The sequence below is a fragment of the Strix uralensis genome, chromosome 9 (assembly GCF_047716275.1).
Source record: "Strix uralensis isolate ZFMK-TIS-50842 chromosome 9, bStrUra1, whole genome shotgun sequence".
NCBI lineage: Eukaryota > Metazoa > Chordata > Aves > Strigiformes > Strigidae > Strix > Strix uralensis.
In genome coordinates this window covers 30,135,639-30,159,892 of record NC_133980.1, presented here as the reverse complement: position 1 = coordinate 30,159,892, position 24,254 = coordinate 30,135,639, and the positions used below count along the sequence as shown (strand labels likewise).

The following is a 24,254-nucleotide window of genomic DNA, read 5'->3' as shown; positions in this document are numbered from 1 at the left end:
GGTCTTGGCATCTGCTGCTGGGACCACCTCCCACTGTTTTAGCAGGAACAGCTGCTGAGGGCCCCAGCGTAGCAGGGAACTGTGCTCAAAATCTGCCATTTATAGCCCAGAAAGGAAACAAGAGTTCAGATTGGACATTAGGAAAAGGTTCTTCACTGAGAGGGTGGTCGGTCCCTGGAACAGGCTCCCCAGGGAAGTGGTCATGGCACTAAGCCTGTAAGAGTTCAAGGAGCGTCTGGACAACGCTCTTAGACATGTGGTTTAGTTTTAGGTAGTTCTGCAAGGAGCAGGGAGTTGGACTAGATGATCCTTACGGGTCCTTTCCAACTTGAGATATTCTAAAAGACATGGCTTCCTGAGATGAGCTGTTTGGGAGAAACAATATTTGATGTAAAACAGTAGCAGTGCACTTGGCACTTTTTGGGCTGTGTAACTATTATATTAGGATGTAAAAAACCCGTGTCTAGGTGCTGAGACTATTGAAAGGACACTCCAGAGCAGGTGAATTGTTCAAGGTGATTCTCGCCAGGACGGTACACTGCAAGGCTGGTGGGGGAGGTGGCTGTCAGTTCTGAAAATGAGTTGCGTTTGGCTCATTCAGCAATAAAAAACTGCCACATGGTGTCACTGAACCTGGCCTTGTCTTTGCTGAATGCTGTCATGTTTAACCCATGTCAGCTCACTGAACTGTGCTGTCTGTGCCAAGTGCTGTGTGTCATTAACAAAAATGCATTAGAAAATAATTTTGGTTACCAGAATAGAGAATAACACAGAGTTTACATTTGTTAGTATATAAGGTGTGTTCTTCCTAGGTTCCTTACTTCCCACACAGTCTTACCACCATCTCACTGGTCAATCTCACCGTTCATTGGTCGTCCAAGCAATTCTTCCTGGTAACAGGACATTTAGAGTGCTCCTGAGGTCTTCCTCTCGGGCTCTAGAGGACTTGAGCTCACCTTCAGCTTTCTCAGCAGCAGGCATCACAGTGAATCCTTTTACACCCAGTCAGTCACAGGCTTGTTCAGCAGAGCTGGCTGTGTCATTGGAGCTGTCCTCTCCATGGCTGACTCTTCTGTCTGGTGAGAGGTGGATAGTGCTCTGGCCTTGAGGAAGCTTGAGGCTTGCTTTCTGAAAAGAGGGGGGTAAAAATGCCCCTGACTTTTGTGGGTGCAACAAGTCTTAGAACAGGAACAACTTTGGGCCTTCAAGATGTGCTTGTGTCTAGGTATCCTTAGCCTAGGCTCCTTCCCTTTCTTTCCACCTGTAAGCAGTGGTTGCTTTAACTGGAACTCCCCAACATGATGTGGGGTTTGCCTCATCCCCCTGTAGAGCTCAGGATTCACCCTTGCTTTCTCGGGTAATCCTAATTATAAAATGTTCTTGTTCTGGAGGCCCCTTCACCTTCAGTCCTTGAGACATGAGCTTCAGCTCCTCACTCTGTGCTTCAGCACCGCCAAGGAAGGCCTCTCTGCCCCAGTGCATCAGCTATATCCATATCCTCTTGTGCACTCGAACGCTGCGGAGCCTTTCTGAAAGGTGAGGTAAGTGGTGGTAATCCACAAATTCTGACCTAGCTCTTCCAGAAACTTCTCCAGTGTCTTACGTACTCAGTGCAGCACGCCTCCTCTGCTCCGTCCAGCAGGGCTTATGTACTGCTTCATACTGACATCTGATCCTGTGCTTTGGTAAGGAGTGCCTCATGTGCCTCCACAGTTTTTCAAAATACAGAGATGGCCAGATGTCAGTGTGTGATTCAGATGTTCTTTTTTATCCGCGCTGCACCATGTTATCAGGCTTTCACGGTGGTTGCTATTAATAACAAGAATGTGCAGCCACGGAATCATTGAGGTTGGACGGGACGTCTTGAAATCTTCTAGTCCAGCCAGCTAGTCCTCTTTCTTAAGCAAAGACTCCAAACATTTAGATGCACTCAGGAAAAATATATGAGTGTGTACGTGTACATATGTTGACATGTGCATTCTTTGACTGCTTTTCAGATGTGGATAACAAATTCCCAGACTTTGCCTTTGTAGGGACATGGTATGTAGTATCTGACAAACTGAACACTGCATTTCTCCTGGTAAAATGGAGAAGTCCACCTAACAGCAGACTTCTGTGACCGTTTTTCTGCAAGCTGCTTTGCTCCCCTTGCCTTGCCTTGTCTGCTTGCAGAAGGAGAAAGAGTGCACCCAGGTTCGTTGACTCTTTGGTACTTGAGAAGGACCCAGGACCTTTCATTACAGTGCAAGGGAGGCTCTATCGTCCAAACTCAGTTCCTTATGGAGTCAGTGGCCACACTGTAATCTATAGTTTTCTGCACAGCCTCAAAGAAACCACCTTGTGTGCTCTTTGCTCCTGGTGTTCTGCTCGCCCCATCCAATGTTCTGGTTGTCTTACCTCTGTCAGGATCCTCAGACAAGGTGGTCACAGGCCTATCCTGTTTGCTGTCTTCACCATGTCTTTGGGTACTTGTTGGTGCCAGCGGGTGCAAGCTTGCTCACTCTTGTTTCAGTTGATGATCCAGAGATCTCTGCACTGTATGTGCTGACTCTCAGCTGCTCAGGGAACATTCAGAAATCTCACCACGAGCAAAGGTGCCACACTGGATTTAGTGCTTCCACAGGTCCCTTCTCCTGTAATCGCTCCTGAATGCTAACGGACCTTTCTGAGATCTGCTGTGCAGCTCCGTGGGGCCAAGTGCTGCAACATGAGAGGTGCAAGCAGCTCTTGGCAGGACAGTCCTGCAGGCACTCTTCTCCTGGAGACCCCAAACCACCAAGTCTGACGGTGCAATGCTGTTGAGAACCACCCACAGTGTGGTTGTGGTATGAATAAGCGCTGGTTTGTGTCCACCCACCTACCCCCAGCTTTCAGCCTCCCTTATCTGATTTAGGCTTTTCAAGGTACAGTTTATAGCTTTGACACACCACTCTACCATTAGTTTTCAATAGTGTTTTTTTTAATTCCTTCCTCTCATTTATCCTTATAGCAGGCATAGTATAGCCTGCAAATAACGAGCAGTGACTGCATTATCTGTTCTAAATGCTGAAGCCCAATCCTTTGTGCCTCATTCTGCAAAGTCTGATATTTCAGCAGCGTGCATTGTCATTCAGGCTGAAACCCATTTATAAAAGTGAGAATCCTGGAAAGCTCTTTTATTGTAATCGGTCTTAAGCTTGGTCAGCTTCTGAGTCTTACAAGGCTTCGATGTCCATTCAAAGACAGTATTTTAAGAGAAACAAACCTGGGCAGAAACCACTGTTAAATTGGTTAAATTTCACAGCAGTTTTACAGCTTTATTGTACAAGAAAAAATGTAATCTTACAATATCTCTATTAACAGAGCGCTGATTTTAAGGGTGCTGATGCTGCTGTATAATTCCACCTGGTTAATCAGGGCATTTGTATGTAAACTCTTCAGCAAACTCTTCAACTCCTGCAGTGTGTGCTTTCCACTCCATGCTGCTGTGATGCTGCTGTCGCTGTACTGAAACCTTGAGAAAGCTGAGTTTTCTTGTTACGTTGTTCTTCTAAAGTCACTGTGGTTGTCTTTCATCTTGCTGACAGATTTCTCCCTGCTCCTTTCCTGCTGGAGATTGGTTGTAGCAACCTACTTTAAAAGGGTGTAGAAGCTGGACTTTTTTGGTGTGATTTTTTTTTTTTTTTTTTTTTTTGGTGAGTTTACCCCAGCCAGTGTTATTTTTAACACTGCTGAAGTCTGGTCATTGAAGTGAAAAGTTAAGCATTTTTGTGTGCATGGAATTACTATTTATTTATTTCTGGACTTGCTAGTTTTGTGACATTGTGATCTAGGTGCAAGGCAGACAGGAAGGTCTTTCTTAGTCTCATAGTCCTTTATCTTTGGCCTTTATAGGTTCAAAGTAGAGCTTTTCACTTGACGTGAGCTGCATCTAGTGAGTGTTTGAAGGCTTCCAGGTGGGACTGTGTGTACATAATACAGAGAAATACTAGTTTTTCCAAGTGGGGGTATTTGCCTTGATGCCTGCTGTGGTTGTAGGAACATTTTCTTTGGACTTTGGAAGCAGACTGCCTCCTCGGAGAGTTCTTGTGTTTATTTTTTTCAGGTGTGAATTGATTTTCTTTCCTCTCGCAGTGCTTGACCAGTAATGAAGGTGTTTGGCAGAGCCCCTGTTGCGCTGTGACAGCTGTACTGCTTTTTGGTGCTTCTGGTACAGGATCTGCCTAGCAGCTGCTGCCAGGACTCAGCGCAGGGGATTCAGTTAGAACTGGTGCAAGACCAAGAGAAAGAAAATTGAGGGCACTAAATTTCAGCAGGGAGCACTTTGGGAAGCAGCAGGAACTTCAGAGAGTAAACATAAGATTATGATGCAGTGGGGAGGGAGAAGGGAAGAGAAGATGCTTGGGAAATGAAAGGCAGCTTCTGTGCCTCAAGCTAGAACGCAGCCAGCTGTTGAATAAAGTGAAAACCTGCAAAGTGCTCAAAGGGGATGAAAAAGATAATTCATGCAGGCTATGAAAAGTATGAGGTGGTGGACACGGTGTGGTTTTGCATGCCTTCATGCTCTGTAAGTTTTCAAGGAAGAAACAATTCAGAAAAATATTCTTGAGGCTGTGGAAAAAGCACTTGAGTGAGGATCAAAGCACAAGGTGTGAACTGGGGACCGGCGGGGTCCTTTCCAGAGTTCTCAAGAATATACTAGATGATATACATTGCTTGAGGGTAACTCTTCAAGTAGCTGTTTAAGTGGGTATGAGATGGTGGCAGGTCCAGGTGAGCTGGGAGGCTGCTGGGGAGTCTCCTGAGCAGAGAGAGGTGATGCTGAGGGGAGGGATGAAGCCAGTGGATGCGCATGTGTTCAGTGATGCTGTGCAGAGCTCGCAGCAGGGTCATCTCTGCCATGGCTACAGAGATGCGGCTCCCTGTGATCTCCTGTTGCAGCCTGTGTTTGATTCCATAACCCAGCTTTGATTTGCCTTGGAAAGCTCTATTTTTTCCATAGAAATTAGTCCCTTAAGGGCATTGTGCACTATAGTGTCTTGTGCAGAGCCCAGGAGGCAGCATACGCACAGCTGTGTCGCACAAAAAACCGTACCTGGCAGCAGTAATTCTCATATCATGTAAGAGACTGATGAAGTTATAGTCAAACTAGTGTGTGTTGTTCCACTGGTTTATAAACAAGGTGTTTCAGGACAGGGAAGTGCTGCAGGAGGAAGCTGGGAAGTGAGATAAGAGCTGTGTCACCTCTGTCTCCAGGGAAGTCAGAAAAATGATGTTGTATCCTTTGGGAAGAGGCTGTTTCAGAAAGATGCCCACTGAAGTTCAGCAGCATTTTGAGGGTTTATGAGGCTACAGTCAGGTAAATAGCCCAAGTAAAAATAAAAAAATACTTGAAGCCAAGATTAGGTGGGACCTTCCTCTGACACCATGTACCTGAGACGGGTACATTAAAGTTAAGATGGTGGCTGTGGAGAGAAGTATGTGGAAGTATATCCTCTGGTTCCTCTAGGGAGAGGTCTGATGCGTGGGACGACAGTAACTAGCATAAGATAACTTAAAAAGAGACCAGATTTCTCAAAATTTAATTGTTTGGGGATGCACACCTCCAGGGATTCTGTGTGGATGGACTCAACAGATACGTTACCGAGCAACCAGGAGAACATCTCCTCCGTTAGCGATATTGAGATGAAGGTTTAGTAGCACTGAGTAGCTGTGCTGACAGTGCTGGAGGGCATCTCGAAGCATCTCTCAAAAGAGAATTTTTTTATTAACTTGGTATGTACAAGGAAAAGGGAGAGATAATTTCCAAAGCTGTGTTACCCTCAGAAGGGACAGGGATGGAGGCCGAATTTTGACGTAACTCAAATGGGTTTGCTGTCATTTGTTCTCACCAAGGGAGGATTTGGCACAAAACTGCAGCACAGCATAGTGAGCTAAAGAGACAAAGCAGGCTCTTAGCTTGAAATGTGATTAGTTCCTTAATATTACTTATGTGATTTTTAATTATGTTTTCAGGCTAACTCTGATTTTGGTTTGTTGCAGCTGCAGAACATCCCTTTTCACCATTTCATTCCTTTGTGCTTCCATGTCTATTCTGTCTTCTCTTAAATAGCAGCCCTGGAGCAACCACACAGCCAACAACTGATGTAGTTTGATTTCTGTGTTTTCTTAACTAATTAATATGATCTTCAAAAGATTTGAGTAAAAGCTGCGAGGGGAAATAGAGTAGTTTTGAAAAAAGACTGTATTGCAAATCTGCTGTACTTCATTTGATTAGAGAAGTGTTTAAAACCTAGGAAACTAGGAATAACTGTTTCCATATTTTTGTAAAGTGTTACCTTGATTTTGAAATGGAAGTTCATATAAGTGACATTTCTTAATAATCTTGAAATATGAATAGTATTTTATAGTAAAGTCAGTATTTGAGAATATGGTACTGGATACAGAGATACCCTAGTAGTAATCAACTGCTTCATTTGCACACAGCAAGGGTCACTCTATGTAAGGTCTGAGCTCATGCTCAAACATGCTTAGTAATAAATAGAGCATTTATATTTCAATACTTATTGATTACTGTGTATCCTTTCAGCGCTGTCCAACTGACAAGGCATACTTCATAGCAAAGGAGATTCTTGCTACAGAACGGACGTATCTGAAGGACCTGGAAGTTATTACAGTCGTAAGTGTTGTCACACTTTTCTTTTTCTTAACAGATTTATAACTGTTAATTGGGAAAAACTTGGGATTTCTTCCAGGTAACAGAAGAAGAAAGTCCTATGATAAAGCATAATCCATGAACCATGTAGCTATTACCTTCCTTGTTCCATAGGTCCTCATGTGGGAGAGCAGATATCTTCTCTGGACTTCTGTCGGTAGCTCCAATAGCTACATCCCATACCATTTTGATTTGTAATATTCACATCCCTGCCAGAAAACGGGGAACCAAAAGTGATAAAAAGTGCAGTATGTGACACGCAGCAAGATGTCTCCAGCTCCTGAACAACTTGCACAGGGCTCCAAGTGTTGTGAAAGAGCAGTTGTGTCTGCGCTGAAGTGAAAGCAGTGGTGTAACGTCAGCTGGGGCAGCCACTCGGTAATTGACTGTAATTCAGAGCTGTTACCAACCATCTCATCATTGCATTAAGGAACATGCTTGTGCCCAGAACCAAGAAGCCATCTCATATTTGTAACCTTTGGCAAGGAGAAAAATGACATCTTTTCATTTTTTCCCAGATGATGTCTTCCCTAAACATTCTCCTTTCGTCCTGCTGTTTCCCTGTGCACACACATTTTCCTTCCCCATCACTGCAGGAGCAGAAATTTTTATGCTACCGATTAATTTCCTGAATAGAAAAATTTAACATGATTTGTGATTTTTCCGGCAGTGGTTTCGCAGCGCAGTCATCAAGGAGAACGCTATGCCAGAGGGCCTGATGACATTACTCTTCTCTAATATAGACCCACTTTATGAGTTTCATCGAGGCTTTCTGAAAGAGATTGAGCAAAGGCTATCGCTCTGGTAAGCGTCCGGCGTGCAGCGGATGGGCAGTGAGCGGGGCCAGCTTCTCCTGGGTCCTCATGTCAAAACTATACTTCATCTGTATTTGAACCAGTATTTCTGCATAAATAGAATCAAGGAGAAAGTCTTTTAATAAATTATAGTTTTTTAAAAAAATACTAAATACATTTTGCAAAGCCCATTTTTCAAGCACTGCTTTGTACATAATATCCTGTATCAGTGGTACACCAGACCAAGGTTTTCATAATCATGGAATCATTTAGCTTGGAAAAGACCCTTAAGGTCATTGAGTCCAACTGCTAATATAACCTGGTGTTGCTCTCTCTAGCCTTAGAAAAGAGAAGGAACACAAGGTCAAAAAGATGTGTGTGTTTTTCAACACCTTCCAGTTAATGTATCTCCAGGTGAAAATCTAGGAAACGCTATTTTGTAATTAAGATTAGAGTTCAGTTCTTGCAGCACACTTTATTTCAAAGAGTATGTTTTTAGTGTTTTAACCTTTGTATTACTTTCCTCTGACCTGAGATGTAATATATTAGAATATAATTACCACTCAAAAGGTGGTGGTGAATGTAAACAAAGCATGAACAAAAATAAATTCATAAATTCAGGTGGGATCATGTTACGACCTTTATTCAGAAGTCTGAGAGGTTAAACTCCCAAATAGACTTTCACACAAATTCATTTCTCAGTTTTCTAAGCATGGCTTTATGTTTGTTATTTTATGCAGTTTCCATATTTACTATACCAAGTTTTCAACCCGAACAGTGAAATGGGAATGTCAAGTGGCTAAAAATGGATAGAGGAGGCATTAATGTTAGTGCTGCTTCCCTTAAATTTACTGCAGCAGTCCTCAAAATACACAGATACCCAGGAAGCCTTTCTTAGAGATTATGTCTCGAAGTACAGGGGAAGGTGGAGGGAGGAAACTGAAATTTCTTGGTCTCCCATGCACTGTGCCTTCTTACTTCATCTTCTTATGTGTGTTTCAGGGAAGGGAAAACCAATGCTCACATGAAAGGAGATTATCAGCGCATTGGAGATGTCATGCTCAGGAATATGCGTACCCTAAAGGTAGATAAACCATTAAAATAATGAAATCTCAGGATTGCTGAGTCATTTTTTTCCTTCTGTCAAGGATGAGAGTTCAAGTTTTAGTATTTCCATTAAACTGGAAGGGACTTGCAAACAATTACTGTTGATAAAAAAATTAAAAAAAAAAAAAAATTTACAGCAAGGCTTTATACCACTGTTGCTTATTTAACCACCTACATTTACCTTGAGAAAAGATTGTTTATTGGTTGTTCAGCAGAAGACAAATTATCTCATTAGCTTCACCATTATTTGCACAGCTCAAACTCTCCCCTGTGCCCACACTGTTTCATAAGGTTGTTTAATTCCAAAATATAAATATTTTTTAACTGCGGAGTAGTTTCTTCTCAAATGAAGTTACCTTTATTTGGAGTAGATTGCCTTCATGGGCAGTTACACTTGTGCTGTAGCAGTGGGGTAATTATTCCATTAAAACGAGTGGTTTGAGTGGGAGCACAGAAGTGCTCTCTGCGTTTGATACTCCGAGCAGGCACAGGCGTAGTGCTGCACAGACAGCTGTTCTGACCCCGACAGGGAGCTGCCTGCCAGTTTCATAGATAAATCTAGGTGAGACAACCCTCTCAGCTCACTTATGTCTGTCCTAAAAAAGTCAGTAATCAAAAAGAATTGTCTTAGAATGGCAAAGTATTAACCAGCTGCTCTCATTAGAGGCACGTGGAGGCATGACTGCGCTAAATAGTGAACAGAGGACAACCAAGCAAATATTTTCATTTTTAATACTACTTTTTGCTTATATATCATGATCAGAGACAAAAGTAGAGCAGGGAATGGATGTGTTTTCTTATTCACTGTGAAATCCATTAAAGACTTTTCCTTCGATCCAATTTTTTGTACACTTCAACAGGAGTTCACCAGTTACCTGCAGAAGCACGACGAGGTCCTGACAGAACTGGAGAAAGCAACTAAGCGCCTAAAGAAGCTGGAAATGGTTTATAAGGACTTTGAGCTGCAGAAGGTTTGCTACCTGCCCCTCAACACATTTCTGCTCAAACCAATCCAGAGGCTGATGCACTACAAGCTGATCCTGGGGAGGCTTTGCAAGCACTACACGGCAGAGCACCGGGACTTCGCAGACTGCCGCAGTGAGTGAGCCCTCGGCTGCACACGTGCAGGGCAGAAGCCCGTTCCCATGTACATACACAAGTTTGCCCCCACCCCGGGGGAGTCAGGCATTACATCTGCAAATCCAATGTAAACACTACTGCTCCATTCAGGACCTCTCTGACTCTGACACGCAGCTCTGAAATCCACAGGAACGTTGATTTAGATTGCTGAGAACACTACTGCTTAGTGAATACTGTAATAGAAATATCCTGGGGAAAAATCAGAATATACTAAGTAGAACAGCAGAAAACTGGCAGGAGGCAGCTTAATGAAAAAAAATGCTTACATTTTTAAATTAATTTTGTTTTTCTTTAAGTTTTTCATTACCAACTCTCCTACCACGCTCTGGTGCAGGGCTCCGAAGCTTTCTGCAATAGATAGAAAATTGCCTCGACTGCTAGCTTGGAAAATGCAAAAGATAACTTAGATGTAGACTGTTCTCTTTGCATGGGATGAGTGCTTCTTCTGGCATTCCAGAAAGTGTCTTTCTCATGGTAATCTTGATGGATCTTAATCTTTCAACCCAAGCTGGAAAAGTAGTCCTTTTCTTGTCTCCTTTTTTTAGCAGGGGAAAAAAAATAGTTTTTTTAGGAACTCTTTGTTGTTTATAAGTAAAAATGTGACAAAAAATAAGTTCTTTGTATTGTCAAAAGCTTGCATAGTAAATTCCATTCATTTATAAAGTATTTTTTGGCAGAAATAGTTGGCTTTAATTTTTTAATTTACTTTGACTGCAAATACTTTTTATATGTGTGAAATCTGAGATATGCAATAATCTCCAGTATAGGAAGCACTGTGAAGCTGCTTGCTACTAGTACCCATTTTGCCCCTAGGTGGCTACAGAACATGCTTTAAGAAGTTGGCAGTTGGACTAGATGGTCATTGTAGGTCCCTTCCAACTGAACTATTCTGTCCTATTCTAAACCTGGCTATAAATGTCAGACTCAGTTTCCCAGGGATAAAATTAGTGGCCTAGGTTTGTCTGCTCTGTTCTGACCCCTCGGTGCCATTTTCCTTACAGATGCACTGAAGGAGGTCACAGAAATGACGTCTCGGCTGCAGCACAGTCTCATCCGCCTGGAGAATTTCCAGAAGCTGACAGAGCTGCAGCATGACTTGATTGGTATAGATAATCTCACGGCACCCGGTAGGGTAAGTACCTTTGCTTAGTTTTTAGAACCTTTGTTGTTTTTATTGTCAAGGAGGTGCCTTTCAACTGTGTATTTGCCATCACTGCCTCTCAGTTTCATGGAATGACTGTAAAGGCTTTGTACAGTTGTCTTCATAGTCGGTCCCATGGAGGTCTTGGCGATGTCCTCAAAAATCCTTCTGCTCAGACTCTGGCTACAGTTTGGTGTTTCCAGTACAGCAGATACTGGGTACACTGGGATACAGTGCTCTGTGTTTGAGTGGGAAGCTCTGTGTCACATACTCAATAGGAAACCCACTGCCAGGTCTGCTCGTGCCTGTCTGATGCAACCTCTGTGGACTGCGACCGCACGGAGAACGTAGTGATGGCGAGAGCCACGTCACTGGGCAGAACTGCTATCGGTTTTTCTAGGAGTTTGTTTAGTTCCTGCTTGGTTTTTTGTTTCTTTGTTTTTGATAGATGTACTGAGCATAAGTACAGAAGCATCGCGTATGCTTTTGGGATGCTATGGCAATCGCTGCGGTGGGATGTAAGTGTAATACTGCAGGTGTCTAGCAGGAACTCTGCTCCTTTTCCTTCTCTTGCTTCATTGATTTGAATGCTGGCTGCAGCAAGGAGCTGATCCGTGTTGCAAAACAGAAGGAAGGGTGTCATCTGGTGTTTAACAAATCTGCTAGCAGTCGTGGCTGGGCACCAATCAACATCTGTGTACTCTGGGATGAAAAAAAAACCCAAACATTAAAATTCTCTGTGTTTGGGAAAGATCAAGCTTTGCCTAAATTTCTGTTTTCCACTGCAGGAGTTTATCCGGGAAGGTTGCTTGTACAAGCTCACTAAGAAGGGTTTACAGCAGCGGATGTTCTTTCTGGTGGGTCTTGCTTCTGGTTTTCATAAACGTAAAGTCTTCAAGATAAAGTTGTCATGAAAGCGCGTTTTCGTGTGCTTGTGATGAAAATCAGCAATCGTAACTGAAAACTCACTCTGAGGGATTTTTAGAGTGTGACAATACTGTCTGTTCAGCTTGTTTTATTAATGGCACATAGTTTTAATGGAATTTTTAGAATTGATTGCCCCTCTTGTAAGTAAATGAAAGAGTGTTTTTAAGGAAAATAGGCCAAACTGACTGAGAATAACGCATCTACAGTGGCCTTAAAACAAAAGATTTTTAAAAAGATGTCCAAAAATACTTGGCCCTACCTCCTGTCGTCATAATACTGATTGTATTCTTCCTGCCTTTTTCAGTTCTCAGATATGTTACTGTACACAAGCAAAGGGGTTACGGGGACAAATCAGTTCAAAATTCACGGCCACCTTCCTCTGCATGGCATGTTGGTAAGTGGCTTCAAGCTGCGTCACAGCCTTAAGGAAATGGCTTTGCCTTAAGGCAGGTTGGGACGTTCCTTTGGGGCACAAAGACCAAAGCCCCAGGCTGCTCCCAGCCTGTGGGTGCTGCTGGCCGTGGACCCCACGTTTGTGTGCTCCAGCCTGTGTGTCAGACAGAGCCTTGGCTGCAGGTGGTGGGCTTGTTCCCTCCATCGCGTTCGCAGAACAGCCGGAGCACACCCTTTCCACCGTTGGGTTTCACACTGCTGCGAGAGGCTCATCTGGAAGTAGGGATTTGTCCTATTGTTTTTCCCCTGTGCACGTTGCCTAGGCATAGAATCAGTCCTCCTGCCTCCCACCCCCCTATTCTAATGGGACTGTTCTGTCTGTGTTTGATTTGCAGCTGATAGTGCTCGACCCACCGGTAAGTAATAAGCTGAATCCTGCTCAGAGCCCTCCTTTTCTTGCCCTGTTGGATATGGTGCTGTGCCACTAGAGATGCGGCGGTAGAAATGCACAATATAGATTTTCATAGCCAAAATAGACTTGAAAGTAGGTGATATTCATAAAATAGTAGCTGTTTTGCACTTACTGCAACCGGGTTGTAATCATATTGGATTCAAATTCCTAGCCAGCCGAGGAGGACAGTTGTAGTGTTTATCAGTCCCTGAAGTAGTGATGAGGAAAACCTTTTCTTTCTCTGCAGGTGGAGGAGAGTGAGAACGAATGGGCCGTCCCACACTGCTTCACCATCTATTCAGCACAAAAAACCATAGTGGTGGCAGCAAGGTAACATTTATTTTCCTCAGCTGCCTGTAGGTTTGATAAATACCTTCTCCAAAGAGTTACAGCAGTAACACAACGTTGAACACAATTGTTTGGTGCAGAGCCATGGGGGGTGTTTCATGCGCCCTCTGGAAAGCATGACTTCAGAACCAGGACACTTCACAACTCCTTTATCAGCGTTGTGTTTTGGGAAGTGGTTTATCTCACCCAACGGTGTGTCGTTAAACACACAGCAGCAGCAATATCGTTGTCATTGTAGTGTTTTCTAGTTAGCTGGGTTGCCAGTGTCACCCTTTAAACAACAGCTGTAAAGCAGGAGGCAAAACAAAATCTAAACTTACAAATATTTTAGAGACCTGGAAAAGAATTAAAATCCAGAATGTGCAAATGGATGCAAGGAGGGCAGAGTTCCTGCATGGATCTCAGGGAGGAAGCTGGGGAGGGAGAGGAAAAATTAAAGGCTGACTTGGAGAGGAAACCAATCCCTTTTCAGTGTAACTTGTCCCTGTGCGTTGAGTTTGGTGTCTTTTTTTACTTTATATCTGGAATAACTTAGAATGTCTACTACACCTATTCTCTCAGGATCAACTCTAGGAGGTTTTGTCCCTCCTCAGGTCCCCTAAAAGGCAGTTGGAGTTAGGTATGCTAAGAATGCAGGATGGGAGCACTAAATCTCAACCTTAAATTTCTAGGCTTGCTTTACTGCTTGATAACATATTCTTGAAAATTAACCATGACCAAACATTCATAAATCAGGTACGTAGTGGCACAGGAGCCAATACTTTTGGTGTGCAGATGTATTCAGCAAGCAAAACTGTTTTTAATTCCAGCCTAACACCTCAAAATGTCAATTATTTTTAAAGCTGAACCATTTCTCAGCAGCTGCGAATCAAAAAGTGCTTGAAAAAGGTTCTTAAATTTGGAAAATTAAATATAATTTTTACCTTGTCATAACTTAGAAATAGCTCAAAGGTTGTTGTTTTTCTTATGTTACCTCGCCCTACCTGTGAAAAAAAAAATTGCTGCTGGGCTTAGACCACGTGTGGAATTTTCAGTCTAAATTAAAAGCTTTCAAAAAAAAGGGATGGTTACCAAAAAACAGTCCCATAGACTTTCCGAAGCAAACACAGGAGCGTGTAACTGTATCTAGCACTTCAAACAACAACTGTGCACACAGGGAATGTAGCCAGATATAAAAAAGAAATGCCCTGTGGCCATGGCTAAAGGAAAACCTTACGCTGTCGTATACCAACGGATATAGATAGATACACGTATATGAGCTGTAAAGCTCTTGCCCTGTAATCATGGCGTGAGCCGTGTAACCCATAATGGAAACTATGTGGGGTGAAAGAAATCATCTTCCTGCACTTTGTGTTTTACTTGCTTGACACGAAAGGTAAATCCTATATCCCCTTTAAAAGATGTGCTGCCTTTCAGGTTCCTTTTATCCTTCAAAAAAATTGTTTCTGGTATGCTTTTTGGAGTGAAAATTATGATTTGATGTTTGAAATAACCCACCAGCTATGAAGCTCTCTGTATGAAGAACAGCGATGGCCTAGACCACATAATTCCTCTTCTGAGTCCAGTCACTCCAGAGGGGGATATTATGTGGCTCTCTGGCTCTCTCTTAATTCTCTTTGCTGTGAAATCCCAAGTTTTTAACGGCTATTTTAGTCTTGTTTCAAGGCATGAAAGCAGAGGTGAATGCTGTATGAGGTCAGCTTCCTGTCTGGAAAGCTCATGCTTTGGAGGAATTATGTCATTTTTATTATTTAATGGAAAGGGTCTGCTCCTTGTATTGGGCAGTGACTTCTGCCTTCCCTCAGCAACCCAGCACTCTGTCAGGGCTCCAGGCTGGGTGCTCTCCATTCACACCATTTGTCTTGCAGTACCCGCCTGGAGATGAGGAAGTGGATAGAAGACCTAAACGTGGCAATTGAAATGGCCAAGAAATCTACTGAGAAATCTGACATGCTTCTGGAAAACTCACTATGCAATCGCTCCAACAGTAAGTGGTGTTTCCTGCCCTTTTGAACAGCATCAGTTGTCACGTCCTTTTCATTTTTCCTATTGTGAATTTGACAACATAAATGGAGTATTTTTATAATTCATATGGTAATGGAGAGTTATTGTACTTTTGTTTGTTCCTGGTAGCTTTAAATGCAGCAGAGATGCTCCAGTTGCAGAATTGTTAATTTTACATAGATTTTTCTCAGTTTAACCATGTAGTGTGTTTTCTTGTCCAGAAGTATGGTGTCTTTGGAGATCCAACTTTTAGAGTCCAGCGTTCTCTGATGGTGTTATGGATGTGCTGAAACATGTAGTATCCCTTCTTGGAGCACTTCTTCCTATTCCTCACTAAGAATCGACTGCAGATGAAGTGGGGGGTTTTTTGTTTGTTTGTTTTACACAGTATTGAGTCAGCTACCAGAGCTGAGTAATGAAACGATCTTTAACCAAGTAATAAACGCCAGGACAAGAGGGAATGGCCTCAAGCTGCGCCAGGGCAGGGTCAGACTGGCTCTTAGGAAGGATTTCTTTGCAGAAGGGGTTGTTGGGCGTTGGAATGGGCTGCCCAGGGCAGGGGGGGAGTCCCCATCCCTGGAGGGGTTGAAGAGTCGGGTTGACCCAGCGCTGAGGGATCTGGTGGAGTTGAGAACTGTCAATGTTGGGTTGATGGTTGGACTGGAGGATCTTCAAGGTCTTTTCCAACCGAGACGATTCTGTGATTCTGTGATCTGCTCAGAGTGGCCTTTAGGAGCTGTGTAACCAATTCAAGTTGACGTATTTTAAAACTGGACCATTGCAAGAGAAAACAGTTTTTCTCAGGAATCCCTGCTTCTCTTACTCCTTGTATCACACATTGTCTTAAACCACTGCTGAATTCTCCTCCCCCAGGATCCTCTGATGAGGTCTCTCTAGAACAGGAGTCCGAAGATGACATACACTCTTCTCGTAGCTCCTTGGACAGGCAGAGCCACCACCGTGCCAACACAACCGTGCACGTGTGCTGGTACCGCAACACGAGCGTCTCCATGACTGACCACAGTGTGGCCGTTGAGGTACCCGCAGGGCGCAGCTCTCGCGTCTCACTCTGTCCGTCCGTCCTGGCTCGCTCGGCCTCCGCTCCGTCTCCCGTTTCGCCTCCGCAGCGTCTCTGCGTCCACGGGAGAGCACGAGCTGCTGGCTGCTGCCTGCCCCGCTCCGTGCGTGGCTGTGTGCCCCCCAACACACGCTCGCTCTCCTCGCGGCCGTGCTTTGCTTCGGCAAAGACGCCGAAGGAGGGAAATTTTAAAGGAAACCCGGGATATCCTAGGACTGAACTGTTCCTTTGGGTTTCATCAGCCTTGCCTGAGGATAAGTTACCTATCCGTGCTATTTTCCTTTAGAGACTGACTCTGCTATACTGAGGTCTGGTTAGTTACTGTGCTGCACCTAGAATTAAGAAGAGTGCTCTAAGTTCAGTGGGAATACACCTTCTCTGCCCTTCCCTCGCTGGCAGGGGGGAGCAGCAAGTGTCACAAGTGCTGTTTTACATCAGTGTCATGCTACGCTGAACAGAGATTTGCTACGTGCTCACTGAGCTGCTGTTACCTTGGGTCTTACCACTCGGCGTGGCTTGATGCAGCACTGGTGGCATGTTTTGGTACTGAATCCTGCAGATTTCGAGACAGATGTCTGTTCAGTGCTCCTTATGCTTGTACTGACACTACTTTAGGTGGCAGTCTGGTGAGGTCGGGTGGGTAGGACACCTTCCTGGAGGCTGGCGTGCTTGGAAGACTTCCAGAAGTGAGAAGGACCCTAAATGAAGAGAAAAAGGAAGTCACTAACTAGACAAACAGCAATGGGGCAGGCTGCTGCATCTGTGTATTTGTACCTTCCTACCTTCCCTGCCCTGCTGTTAAGGCATTTTTTGTTTAATGGAAGGAGTTAAAGGTTGGGCACTGAAGCTCCTGGGTTTTCATGATGTAGAGAGTGTATCAATCAGCTCAGTAAAGGAAGTCCTACAGATGTTACTTTGGCTTAGGGTCCAGAAGTTGGGCACTTTAGTGGCAAAGAAAGTGGTTTCTACTGGAGGGGACGAGCCTTCCTGTCTGTGCTGACACCCTTGTGAAGGGCACCCTCTCACTGTTCTGTACCTGGATAATGAGACCACCTTGCTTCAGGCTCTGGGATTAAACGTGTGAGTTCTTGCAGCTCCCTCTCGCTTTGATCTGTTCCATGTTCTAACACCATCATTTTTTTTCACAATCCATTTTCCTTTAACAGACGCCCTTCTTGCATCGCTTCTCTTATCCTAATGTTCTGTTTTTCTCTTTCTCTCCCCCTTTTCTCTGCTCAGTTTTCTGCTCTCTTGCTGTTTCTCCAGAGCTTCCTCCTCGCTATTTGCTGGGCCAGGCCCAACGGCCCAACACAATCACCCATGTTTGTTGGTACCGGAACCAGAGCCTATCCCTGTCTGATTACTTGTGCATGATCCAGGTAAAAATGCCTCTCAAGTTCTGCGCTGGTGGGGAGGAGCCATGGGATGCCATGGAAAATGTCCTGCTGCTCGGTGAGCCCACATGGGCTGGAGTGAGGATGCCCCAGCCAGCCAGCAGCACACTTGGAACACCGCCTTGTCCTGTTTATGCTTCCCAAAATGGTTCTCTCTGTAAATCTGCTGCATAGCCTGTCTTTTTCTCTAAATACAAAACCCATTTGCTGTCATTTCATGCCGTAGGTTTCTTTATCCCGCTGCACACGCGCTTGGGGACTCTGACTCCGAGGCAGCAATGTTCAGCTTCCCTGCAGCCTGCTCACCACGCCGGGCTTGGCTTCGCACAGCTGCCGCACGTCTGCCACTCTGGCATCCTCTGTTTCCTCCTCTGCTTTATTTTCCTTCTTGTGCAGCGTGTTCCCCGTGGGTTTTCTGCATGTCAGAAAGGGCAGCTAAAGGAGTGGACGCCCTCGTGGCTGTAGGCTGCCGAGGAGAGCGGTTGCTGGAGGGGCGAGTCAGTGCAGCACCCTCCTGTGTGCTGCCTGCCCTGCGCTGAGAGGCAGCGAACACTTAAACATAAAGGGGAACTTGGTAGTAGTGGAGAGAAATCACTAATTCGTTCATAAGAAGATAGTTGTGAATTAGTGAACTGAGGATTCCGACTCACTCGGTCACCACGCGAAGTATCTGGTGTTTTGCAGCAGGGAGCGAGTGCAGGAGCGGTTATGGTGGGCAGCTTCAAGCTTTTGATCTGCAGCAGCTGTCGACTTTCTCTGCAGGCCTGTGGTTTCACAGCAGCTTTCTTTTCATTGTGTGCTAGAACCAGCTCTCCGGATACTTGCTGAGAAAGTTCAAGAACAGCAATGGCTGGCAGAAACTGTGGGTTGTCTTCACCAACTTCTGCTTGTTCTTCTACAAAACGCACCAGGTGAGCACATGTAGGTGTGACCGTGTCGGGGGTGTCGGGAGGGACCTGGAGGCCCTTGGCTTTCTGCTCCGGTGCAGCTCACTGCTTTTTGAAGGAGAGTAACAAGTGGAAGAGGAGGTAGTTTGTAACAAAACCAGTCTGTGTAAGGCCATGGACCCTTTCTGCAGAATTGGAAATCCTGATCAAATTCTGCAAAAAGGGTCCATGCCCTTACACAGAGGTGGTACTGACTTTCTGGGGAGGGTGGGAAAGGTCTCCTTAGGCAGTGTCGAATGGAGTTGAGGGACTCAGCAGCCTTTGGTCAGTCTCTGTTGCTCTCCCTGCTGGGCTTCAGCACAGTTAAACAGGCATTGGGGATTTTTCTGCCTGTGGTGCCTTCAGCGCCTGCTTGGTAATGAACTGTGCTGCCGTGCAGCCTGTGCCTTTTCATCTGATCAACTCACTAAACTGTGTTTAGTTTATTCAGGCTTCTTACCTTGAGGGCATGTTTCCTTTGGGAGGGATGTTTTAACTTTTGTGTCGATCTGCACTTGGAGTTCCAGGGAAGGGAAAGGGGGAGCCCAGGAGGCAGCAATGGGCAGGGGAGTAGAAGCAAATAACTGTATAAAACAGTGAAAGGAGCTGGGGGAAGGCTTCAATATAAGCTGAGGCCTTGCAGAAGGCTTCTCCTCCTGTTCTCTCCTAAAGAAAGCTGCAAAGACCTTACCTGTAGAGTACAAACGAGGGAGTGTGCGTTGGCCCGAGCTGTGTGGCAGGGGATGCCTTGCTCTAAGGGCTGGGCTGTTGGGCTCTTCCAGGACGATTATCCCTTGGCCAGTCTCCCGCTGCTGGGCTATGCGGTCAGCTCCCCTGGAGAGGCAGATGGCATCCAGAAGGATTATGTCTTCAAGCTGCAGTTCAAGTCCCACGTGTATTTCTTCAGGGCTGAGAGCAAATACACCTTTGAGAGGTAATATTCTGTTTTCTCTGTCTGTCTTGGTATATAACATGCAGTTAATTCACTGGTTGATCACCCAGAGCCCTCTCTTTCCTCCTGCCTACCTCCTAGTCTTGAGTGGCCTTACAGCACATTCTCAGTAATAAAGTTTCCTTCCTCTTCCTACCGATGATGTCTGGAGATTCCTCCTCTTCCAGAACTGTCCTCCTGGGGAGGAAGAGCTGGTGGTGGCACCTAGAGCTGTAGGCTCTGATTTGTCTCAGGAGCCTGAGGCTTCCTTGGCGCTGGGGAGCAGCGTGGGTGCAAGCTCTGCCAGATGCTCAGCCCCACTAGCTCTTGGGAGCCAGATTTCTAGGTTAATGAGAGTTCTGGTAAGAATACTTCTCTTTTTATTTTTTTCCTCTCAATCTGTGGAAACAGGAGTTATAACATGAGGCTGAGAGCAGCAAGTGCAATGCTGCTTTTCGCTTTACTCCTTTCTCTATAATTACACTTAGCAGTGCTGTTAGGGCCTTCCACACACGGTCCAAAGTGAATCACGTTTAAAACGCATCACGTACAAAGCTTTGCTACTGTGTTAGCTGTTGTAAACCCTTGCATTGCATTGGGCAGGGTGGCATTGGTTGTTCTGGAGTGTGGTTTTATTGAAAAAGTGTCGCATGCTTCCCCCTTCCTTGGGAGGGTACCACACACTTGTGAGCAGCACACACTGCCCGAGGCAGCAGGGACTTGTGCTCTTTAGTCCACTGGTCTCTTGCAGTGATTTCAAGGAAAAAATGTCTCGTTCTCAGTGAGTGTTTGTCTTGCTTTTCTCACTGTTGCTTTGCTTTCTTCCATATGAGCAAGTCTATTACGTAGTTTATTGTAAGAAAAGCAATCCATTGACTAAGGAACATCTTTGTCAGCCTGTCCTCCTTGGTAAACACCTTCTGTACGCTTACAAGAGAATTCCAAATGTTCTCATAAGAGCTCCCTGGAGCTCAGAGCACTGTAGAGCTGTTACTTGGACAGGCAACCACGTTCCGTGGTGTATGTCCTGCAACTCAAACTATTCATTGGAAGAGTTAATTTCCTAAAAGAAAGGAAGGTAGAAAACAGGTGTTTTGTGAGGTTTGGTGAAAGGGGTACAGCTCATAACTGAAGGACAAGATAATGCACCTGTGAGTGAGGGGTTGAGCATTTCTCGTGTCCTTTCTCGCCAGGTGGATGGAGGTGATCAAGAGAGCCACCAGCTCTCCAGCCAGGTCGAGCCTGCTGCTTCCCAAGGATGAGAAGGACAGTCACACAGACTGAAGCAGGGCAGAGCTGGATCTCTGTTGTAAACAGCAACAAAAGAGCCAGGTGGGAACAGGAGTCTCTGGAGTTGATAAAGCAAAGAACCAGGAGGCTCATTTCCACCTGGTATGGAAAGTGGGAGCGAGGGGCTTGCAGACGAGGATCACATCCATTCCCAGTGGTATGGAAGAGGGTCAAGTCTGTTCCAGTTGAACCTACCTAGAGAGAACCTAACAACCGCAGAGCTCTGGTGTGCACACGTTGTGGAAGGTTTATTGTTCCGGTTGTACCTGTACAGTAACACTCTTGCCTGCCCTGAAGGCAAATGCCACCTCGTTTTTTACATTTTGACTGGATACGGCAGAAAAATAGTGGCTGTCAGTGGTGCAATTGGCTCACAGCTGCTGGTGCCAGGGCTTGCTGGCTCCCCGAAGTTCCCTTCCCCAGCTGCCCGGCACGGCTGGCTGTACAACCGCTGTCTCGCTGCTGTTGACGTCCACCTGCCAGCACAGTTGTCTCAGACTAACAGGGAATCCACAGCTATATCAGCTTAAACACGGTTCGTTTTGAACAAACTGCAGCTCTCACAGAACAACTCTGCTCTTTGGAAACTGCCATGGCAGAAGTTTTCCAGGGGAAGTGGGAGGACTGAACCTCTGCAAAGCTGTTGAGGTTTTGGTATATTGTGGGTCGGTACAGGTAGGGTGCATGGTTTTTCTTCTGAACTCTGCTATGGTGCATGCTGAGAGAGTCAACTGCTATTCTCATATCACAGCTCCGGAGTTTCTTTATCCTGTAGTAGGTGTTACTTAAGGCTTGGGCCGGCAAACACTCCCCACCCGTACGTGGGTGATGTTTTCAAGGCATTTAAGCAATATAGGAGAACAAGCTTCTCTGAAAGTCACTGTTCCTTGTGCTCGTGTCACGCAAAGACTTCTGAAAATCCCTATTCTTACCTTTAAATTTGGTGTGGGATCCATCTTCTGTTTCTCATGAAGGTGTAAAAGTCACTGGATTCCAGATGGAGCATTAGTGTCTGTGGACTCTATTAAATCTCTGTATTAAATCTGAAATGTTTGCAGTTTATTCTGTTTTTGTAAAGCTGTCACCTTTGGTTGCCTCCGCAGACGGACTGAAATAAGCTAAGTGCCACAAAATGCTGTCGGACGTGGGTTTGATGGGCTCTGGGGACTCTGATATTAGATAGAAAAGTATCTGTGTACTAGAAGAAGGAACAATGAAGTGGTGTAGTGAAAGAAAAAGGAAAGTGTTGCATGTGGTGAGGGTGGAGGAATGTGGAGACCCCTGTGCAAACAGAAGTACAGAGGCCAGCATGTGCGTTCTCCAAGGCTGCTTCAGGTTATGGGCTAAAACGTGTGGGATGGGGACTGCAGGGAGGGGGTTCCACAGGGATTTTGCAGACCCCTGGCTTGGCATTTGCATCCTAGAGCAGATGAGTGACTGCAGATCCAGCCTTCACTGTCACAATGACCATTGTCCCATGTAAGTTAAATGTACTTTAATTTATTAGTGTCCTCATTTTTTTTTTAATTAACTGTTGTAGGTGTATACATGTGGATTGACTAGATATGTTATAACGCAGCTGAATATGACTGTTAAAAGTAAATAGCATCTTGGTATAAAACTCTCTCAGCCTCTTATTCCTGAGCCCCCCCTCCCTTTCCCCGGCCGTGCTGGTGGGAAGACACACGGCCTCTGCGCAGCAGCACTGCCCTTCCTCCCACCTGACAGAAGAGCTTTCACCTGCTGATTCACGGGGCTTTGCAGTCCGTGGTTTTCCTGGATGATGTCGACTGTAGCAGGACTTTCTACCGCCAGCATTCGAAATATTTTTTTTTTTTAGAGTGTTCGAGTTACTCAGTAGTTTCCCCAGCCTGTGTTTCTCAGCTCACCCAGCATCAGGCTCTGCTCCATCCACAGCAGAGAGGTGGCACCGACGTGAGGGAGCCACCGTTACGGGGCCTGGGGGTGCCACCAGGCTGGGGGGGTGGCTCCAGGGCAGCACGGGAGGAGGGGAGTGACACGCCTGCGATCCAGCACGGGTAAATGCAAAGCCTTGTGCTGGGGACAAAGTACCCTCTGCGGCACAGCCTGAGCCAAGCTCTTTGTTGACCTGACTAATTGCCAGAGGAGACAAGAGGAGAAGAGCAGGACAACCGTGTGTTTCTGTGAGCTCGGTGCAGGAGGACGCAGTGTTTTCTGCCTGAGGGTGAAATAGCCTGGTATTTGGTCCTGGTGGTTTTAATATTATTATTTTTTTTTAATTAGCTGACAGAGATAGCTTACTCTCTTAACATCAGCCAGACTTTGTCTAAACTATGTCCATAAACCAGGTGTTGATGTCCCTAGCACTGTGTGTCAACGGGTGTTACGGGACGAGGAAGGAACTGCCCAAGCCCGCCTCACCCCCAGCAAGCGCTGCGGAGGCTCGGCTGCTGCACGCTCCCTTGCAGGCTCCAGCGGAGTCTCTTCCCCCCAGCCTGTTCTCCCACCTCATGTCCCAGGGAGCTTTAGCCTGGAACACCAGGAACCGACTCCGGACACTTAGAAAAATGATCAAAGAAGGAAGGACACACCCTAAAGGTGTTCGTACATGACTGGTAGGTATTTACCTGACTAATCCACCGACTGTTTGAACACCTACGCTCTAGTTATCCTCCTGCCAGCTCTGTAGCAGAACAGTAGCATTGTACAATATTGTACAAGTCTTGTTACAGGAGTGATGAGTGGCTGATCCTTGAGTTGCTTACATGCTTAACCTGCAGCTCTGTATTTCATGTCTTGAAGAGGCAGGTGCTGCCCACAGTGGCTGAGGTGTGGTCCCTGAAACTGGAGCCTCTGGTGGTAGCAGACTGCAGGTCCCTTCTCGGGGGGTGAATTACCAAGCTCAAATGTCTCTGCATTTAAAAGATGGAAGCACAGGCTATAGAAGCCTGAAACTGGCAAAACTGCTTCTCTCTCACCTTGACAAGCTTTCAAACTGGTGGGGATTTCAGTTCTGTGACATATCATGTAGTATTTTTTTACTTTACCAGAACTCTGCAGGAGTATTGTTTGTCTTTGCTACAATCATGAGCAGTTTCCTTAAATGAGCACTAGGAAAGAGCAGAATATAACTGGTCCTTACTCATCAGTTTCTTGCTCGCAGGATGTACGTTACGGGAGAGATGAACCCATGCTCTTGGGACCTCATGGCTTAAGATCCATGGTCTCATCTCATTTCAAAAGATGTTGTTTCTGGTACACCCTCCCAGTTTTCCCTGCTCCTGGTGGGACGGGCTGCCTGTCCTTCACTCAGCGGAGCAGAGTCCTGCTTCACTGCTTAAGAAACCAGAACAGGTCAGTTTTTGCAGTAGTTTCTACCCTGTGTTTAATGCAACTTCCTGGAGCTGTTCTGGCGACTGCTCCCTTTATCTCCCCCAGTTACAAGAGTGACTCCCGTCACACCAGGTAATTCACCTCCCTCTTTCACACCGGCCACGTCACCACAGCTTTATCTCTGCTGAAGCGTCAGCAAGGCGCAGGTACCCGAGGGGTTCCAGGTGCTGCTGCTCTCACACCGCCCGGGTGCCAGTGGAGCACAGCCTGTGCGCAGCTTCCCCCTGCTGTGAAGGGTGACTCTGGCAGCGGGGGGAGCTG

At 45.6% G+C, this 24,254-nt stretch overlaps 1 protein-coding gene across 4 annotated transcripts in view; it reads left to right on the top strand.

The window, feature by feature from the left end:
* Window positions 1-22,239, top strand: part of FARP2 (FERM, ARH/RhoGEF and pleckstrin domain protein 2) — an 82,252-nt gene extending 60,013 nt beyond the window's left edge. The window contains exons 15-28 of one of the 4 annotated variants that reach the window (XM_074878096.1): window positions 6,569-6,658; window positions 7,365-7,498; window positions 8,491-8,572; window positions 9,456-9,693; window positions 10,737-10,867; window positions 11,665-11,733; window positions 12,108-12,197; window positions 12,592-12,612; window positions 12,895-12,977; window positions 14,864-14,982; window positions 17,344-17,456; window positions 18,275-18,382; window positions 19,180-19,331; window positions 20,522-22,239. In XM_074878096.1, the coding sequence (XP_074734197.1) occupies window positions 6,569-6,658; window positions 7,365-7,498; window positions 8,491-8,572; window positions 9,456-9,693; window positions 10,737-10,867; window positions 11,665-11,733; window positions 12,108-12,197; window positions 12,592-12,612; window positions 12,895-12,977; window positions 14,864-14,982; window positions 17,344-17,456; window positions 18,275-18,382; window positions 19,180-19,331; window positions 20,522-20,612 (1,521 nt within the window). In that variant the 3' untranslated portion in view covers window positions 20,613-22,239. Of the gene's footprint in view, window positions 1-6,568; window positions 6,659-7,364; window positions 7,499-8,490; window positions 8,573-9,455; window positions 9,694-10,736; window positions 10,868-11,664; window positions 11,734-12,107; window positions 12,198-12,591; window positions 12,613-12,894; window positions 12,978-14,863; window positions 14,983-15,872; window positions 16,037-17,316; window positions 17,457-18,274; window positions 18,383-19,179; window positions 19,332-20,521 lie in introns of all 4 variants that reach the window. The other 3 variants (XM_074878095.1, XM_074878093.1, XM_074878094.1) reach the window with 3 other exon arrangements.
* The last annotated feature ends 2,015 nt before the right edge of the window (window positions 22,240-24,254 follow it).